The 6,000-nt window shown below is 42.9% G+C and overlaps 1 protein-coding gene across 2 annotated transcripts in view; it reads left to right on the forward strand.

Moving 5' to 3' along the window:
• The window catches only part of LARP4B (La ribonucleoprotein 4B), a gene marked incomplete at both ends in the record, with an annotated part of 56,265 nt that extends 50,588 nt beyond the window's left edge, over positions 1-5,677 (forward strand). For both annotated transcript variants that reach the window (XM_084254238.1, XM_084254237.1), the window contains 4 exons: positions 985-1,149; positions 3,622-3,746; positions 3,835-3,943; positions 5,405-5,677. In XM_084254238.1, coding sequence (XP_084110364.1) covers positions 985-1,149; positions 3,622-3,746; positions 3,835-3,943; positions 5,405-5,677 — 672 coding nt within the window. The remainder of the gene's footprint in view (positions 1-984; positions 1,150-3,621; positions 3,747-3,834; positions 3,944-5,404) is intronic.
• Positions 5,678-6,000: the final 323 nt, after the last annotated feature.

Consider the following 6,000-nt stretch of genomic DNA (forward strand, 5'->3'; position numbering starts at 1 on the left):
TACCCTCAGCACCCATCATCCAGGAGAGGAGCACCCAACAGGTAACTCATGTCACTACAGGAGTGACTTCTCCCTCAAGTGAGTTCTAACAGGTATTCTCTAGATTCTACTTCTGTAGGGAATAATCTTCCTTTTAATATAAATTTCTGGGAAAAGTTAACCCTTTCCAGTTCAATGAACCCCATGAGAGCACTGTTTCCTTCAGAGCAGCCCAGCATTCCAAGGAGAAGTACCTGTGCTAGTCCTAAATATAAGCCCATTTCCCCTTGCTGGTCTTGATAGCCTTCAACCAAGCAACTGGATACAGCAAAATAATTTCTGTCTTGCTACCAAATTGGCTAGTAGTTTTTTCAATAAAAATCTATCACTATTTCTCCTGAGAGCTTGGGTTTATAAATTATACTCAGATGTGATTATGCCAGGTTTGCTTTCTTGGAGCCAGTAAATCTGAAAGGAATCTGTTATCAAAATTTATGTTTTTATATGTTGATTTAAAAATACAAAGTGTTTTCCACGAGTTAATTTCCAGTTAATGGGAAGTCCCCCCTTCATTTTTTAAATAGAAATCTTTTTGTGAAAAGATTTTACCCAGCGTGTAGAGAGTTGAAAGAGTGGCATTTTGTTTGTTCTCACTGTCTCCTTTATGGCTTAGTTATAAACTATGCTATAATAATATCAAACTTGTCTGGAGATGAATACAGTCTAGACTCGGACTGTTCTGCTTTTTATCTGAGGTTGGAGTTATTTTGCAATTTCTCGCTTGTTTGTAGTTACACTTTGCTGCTGTCAGCTGCATACCTGTGTCCTACCTGGTTTGTTAGCTGACTGGCCTGGGAACCAGGGTCCTTGGTAGTCACAGAGGAGCTACTTCATGAGATTTCAGCTTTTAGCTCTGCTCTTAATGATAGAGCACATGCCTAATAAATGACCTGTAGTACTGACTGTCTACATTTGTGCAACTTTATGGGTGTTGTTCTCTTTCAGAGGAGTCAAACTCAGTCTCCAACACCACCAAAGCCTCCGTCCCCAAGCTTCGAGTTAGGGCTGTCCAACTTCCCCCCACTGCCTGGAGCTGCAGGCCATTTGAAGACAGACGACTTGTTTGAAAACAGGCTGTCTAGCTTGTTAATAGGATCATCAAAAGAAAGGGTAAGATACATATCAGCAGCCTAATGGCTAATCCTTACTGAGTGCTGATTTTGTCAGGTGCTTTGCCTGGCTCTTAGGACACATTATTTTTTCATATGCAGAAGAGGTTCAGAGAGGTCAAGTGATTTGCAGAGGCCACACAGATTTGAGTGGGGGGGATCAGATTGAACTTAGAACTGGACCTTCTTGGTTCTCTTCCTGCCTGCTGGGGTTGAAAGTAGAAACCTCTGTGCCATGCTATACTATACAGGTGCTTGCTTTCACCCCAAACTTCAGCTTGTATTTTTATTGTTGTTTAGGCCCTGCCTTTTTATAAGACAGAATAAAAAGGAAAAATCTGAAGTATGTCAGGGAAGTACTAAAACTTAATGATCTACATGAATTTCAAAAAACCTGGGATAAATTTGCTATAATATTGGTGGCTTTTGGTGAACTCTGTAGTCTGCCAAACAAGTAGTTTTCACTCCTTTGCACTGATTACAGTCCCAAGAATCAACCTGAGCTACACAAATCAGAGGGTGTAAGTTCCCACTGCTCCCTCTGGGTTATGCTATAGTCTACTGGTTAAGGAGAGGTCTCTCCCGGCGCCGGGAGTCACATGTGACAGCTCTGTGAGTTCCTTCTTAGTAGCTGTGCAACCTGTACAATTTCTCAGCCTTGGCTATAAACCACAGTTTCCCCGTGTCTTCTTATGGAAATACACCCACCAGTACCTCACCCACTGACCCCAAAGCTAAGGAACCAAAGCCTTTTGTTTCTTAACTGAGGAAGGCTTTGCCTCTCAGCTGCATCCAGATGCCAGCATTTAACAGAGCACCCAGAAAGCCTCTTTAACACTAGGGCATGCGGGATTTATAAAGCCATGTGTTTAGCCCTCTTTCTCTTGGTACTTGACTACTGCTCCTGTTGTTAACCTTCAAGGTTGAATGGATCATTCATGTTAAATAGAACCTGTCTTTGAACATTATTTTAAGTCTTACAATTATGAGCAATCATTTCTCGTTATGACTGCCTTTTAGAATGACGTTAGAAAATTAGTACAGTTTAGAGATCATGGATTCTAGTCTTCACTAACCCTATTCTTCTCCCTTCCCTTTACCGGTAACACTAGACAAGCAGAGGAGCAGAACAAATAGCCTCTGCCCCTCTCCTTCAAAGTCGTACTGTTTTTCTTTTTACATTTTTAAGTTTCTGTGCAATGTTTCTTTTAAAGGATTACTAATTTTAAAAGTCTGAACCTGATTCCAGGGCCAGGTGAAGCTTTACATTGTTGGTTCCCAGCAGAGCACCCACAGGAGCTTTCTGTCGCCTCAGCACTAGAGTTCTAGAGCTAGGTGGGAATGATTTGACAGCTCACAGGTGCATTCCTGCCCTCATTGATTTGGGCCTGGGTGTAGGAAGGCCCATAGGAGCCTGGGTGTGGTCACACTTGAACTCCCCACTTTGTAGGAGCATATCCTAAGTGTCGGGCACTTTCACCAAAAGGAGGCATTTCCTGTATTCATAGTTTCACCAGTTTAAATACTTTCAGCTCATGCAGGAAATGGTAAAGATTCTGGTGCTCAGGGAGGGCCTCCCGGTCCTGCTCACTGTCACCAGAGCACCATTCTAACATTCTCTTCTGTTTACTTTTTATCTGTTTGCAAAAGTAGATCCTTTTTAGAAAATGTCATTTTGCACTTAATGTCACTTCCAGTTTATTCCCCCCCCCTTTTTTTTGTTAAATGTGTAATGTACTCAAACTGTGGTATGTGAGGGTCACTGCTTGATGAAAGAACACCTAGCATTGTAAAGTCTTTCCTTTGTATTCTTATAGACATTAACCTCTTAAGCCTCCCTTTTAAGTTTCCTTCTCTTTTAAATTGGAACAGTAGATACATCTGCGTTCATGATTGCAAATTCAGGTGGGGAAAAAGTGCCTTCAGCACCTACATCTACCACAATACACCCAAATGTGTCTTGGGAAGGAGGAGGTGTGTGCGTTTTCAGTTACAGGCTATATTGAATTGTGTTGGGAATGCTGCCTTTAGCAGATAAAATGTAAGTGTTCATTACGTCTAGGACATACTGGGCACTGAGGTGTCAGAGATGAATAAGATGTTTTTGATACCTATTCAACTGAGAAAACAAGTTGCAGATAATTATAACCTGGAATGGTGAGATGTTTCCCGCGCAGAAAGCCAAAGAGCCTCTGTAGGCAGAAGGACAGACTTGGATCTGTTTCCTCATGCTGTCAGTTGGCAGTTTTCCAACCCTTCTCCCTGGGTGGGGCCCACTCATTCAATACTACGCAGAAATGGCCCTCTTTGCTCCCAGAAGGATGATGGGCCATGTCTTTGGCAAATATGCTGGAGTTTCTGAGCCTGTATCAACCACACATTATTGTCTTTGGTATATATAAAACTGTAAGACAGAAAGATCTGAGCATTACTTCTCAGGCCAATTATGAACTGTTACTCTGGTGGTTTTCAGAGCCTAAATGCGGATGCAGGCACGAACACTATTCCCACAGTCACCCCTAGAGAGCCCTCGGTGCCAGCTTCCTGTGCAGTGTCAACGACCTTCGAACGCTCCCCTTCTCCCGCCCACTTACCGGAGTAAGTACTGCCTTCTGCCCTGAGTTCATATTGTCTGATTAGTTACTTATAGCATGGAAGATTCAAATATTGGGTGGCATTTTTACAGGGATCCCAAGGTGGTTGAGAAGCAGAGGGAAACCCCAAGTGTGGAAAGACTTCCTACTACCCTAACTACAACCGCGAGTAAATCAGTGCAAGTGAACGGCGCTGCCACGGTACGTGCCCCTACCCTCATAGAGGCACCAGAGGTGCTCAGGCAGTAGGACGACAGCTCCTCTGCATCAGATTGTATTCAGTAAAATCTTATTTGCTAGGTGTGTACAACTGTGTGCATTGTGTTTTCTATACAGAATAGTTGAATGTTTCCTAATAATTTCCAGTAACTTCGCTGACTGTCTCATTACCACAACGGTACAGTCTTTTTATGTTATCTTCAGCTAATAGAGGTGCTGTTTTGAGTAGTAGTCAGATTCCAACTCTTTTTTTTTTTTAAGGGATATGAGGGTTTTTTTTTTTTTTTTTTTTAGATCTATTTATTTATCTTTATTTATACAAGAGCCGGGGGAACAGGCCAGATGCTCGGGAGGGTGAGAGGATTCACCAGAAACAGAGCAGGGAACAGAACAGGCAGACTGACGAAATACACTGCAGAGGGGAGCAGTGGGTGAGACAGGAGAGGTCTGCTCGCCATGGGGGTTGCTCTGAGGCCTGTGGGGATCGAACTGGCACTGCAGAGGCTGCGGACAGCTTCACAGCGCTGCGCTCAACCGCCTGTGCCACCAGGGAGGCCCCAGATTCCCACTCTTTTAGGATTGAATGTTGTAAGGAGGATGATAAAAATGTAGTAGACCCTATAGCAAGTGGAGTTGCACTGTATCCCCCCCATCTCTGTAGGTACCCCAGGTCTGACTCCTTTCATCTTTCTCATCATGTCCTTCTGTGGCAAGTCAGCCTTTTTCAATCTGGTTTGTGTTGTTTGAGTGTTTGTCCTTTAGATTTAGGAGTTACACTCTTACTGTACAGTAGGTTGAATTTTTAGGGGGGAAAATTATAGGTCAAATTATTTTTAAATTAATGGTTTATGGAAGTGGAGTATTTTAAAATTTCTTCTCTACATCTTTAACCTTCATGCTTTTCCCTACCTGAAAACTCCATGAACTTCATTTTACATTTTTAACTCTGTTGTCTTCTTTCTTGGACCCACACTTCCAGCTTTCTGTACTTTGAAATATGTACAAACATTCTTAAATACTAGTTTTGAATTTCATTTGTAAGAGATGACTCTGCATTTTCTTCTGAGCATTCCTAAAAGTCGATGCCGTATGCAATGATGATGTGTTTTTGAAAGGAGTGTGGGTATCTCCTTTTAGGCTTCCATGTTACCCAAGGATGCTGTAAGGCCCATTGTTGGGAAGATTTTTATCTATCTCAATACCTTTTCTAATTTTACCCATTTTTAAAAGATATTTCTAGGATATCTTGGAGAGAAAGTTGTACCATAGGAGAAACTAAGTTGTTAAAACTACAAACTTTTTAAATGTAAAAATACTTCAGAATGTGGAAATTTGGTTGTAGTTGAAATTGTTTTACTTTGGCCTTAAGTGAACCTTGTTTCCTATGTTGTCACTGGAGACTTCATTTTATGCATGTCATCCCAGAGTTGTGTTTTTTCTCAGGAACTGCGAAAACCCAGCTACGCGGAGATTTGTCAGAGGACGAGTAGAGAGCCTCCTTCGTCCCCATTGCAACCCCAAAAAGAACAGAAGCCAAACACTGCTGGTTGTGGGAAGGAAGAAAAGAAGGTCGCCGAGAGAGAGCCCCCTGCCCCCAAGTCCAACCCTGGACCCCCCAGAGACCAGAGGAGGCCGCCAGGCCGCCGGCCCTCACCCCCCGCCACAGGAAAGCGTCCACACAGAGAACAGAGTCCCCCTCCCAAGTCTCCCCAGTGAGAGTGAGGTCTGGGAGGGAGGCGAGGAGCTGAGGCCGCCACAAGGCGCTGCCCACTCGGTACCGAGAATGAGCCGCTGGTTAGGAGCTTGCAGTGCAGATGGGGCCCATGAGAGGCCTGTAGTTATTTTTCTTCTATGAGTCGGATTTTCCCCCTCTTGAAAAAAATCTATTTTTCAGGATTTAATTAATATAAACCTTATTTTAGGTTGGTGCTTAACTGGAGGTGATGCATAAGTCTGATTTTTTTCAGGATAGAAAATGCATTTATCCTAACAAATTGATATTTTTTATTAAGCCTCCATGTGGCTATGAATGCAAGCTA

The sequence above is a fragment of the Talpa europaea genome, assembly GCF_964194135.1.
Source record: "Talpa europaea genome assembly, chromosome: 14".
Taxonomy (NCBI): Eukaryota; Metazoa; Chordata; class Mammalia; order Eulipotyphla; family Talpidae; genus Talpa; species Talpa europaea.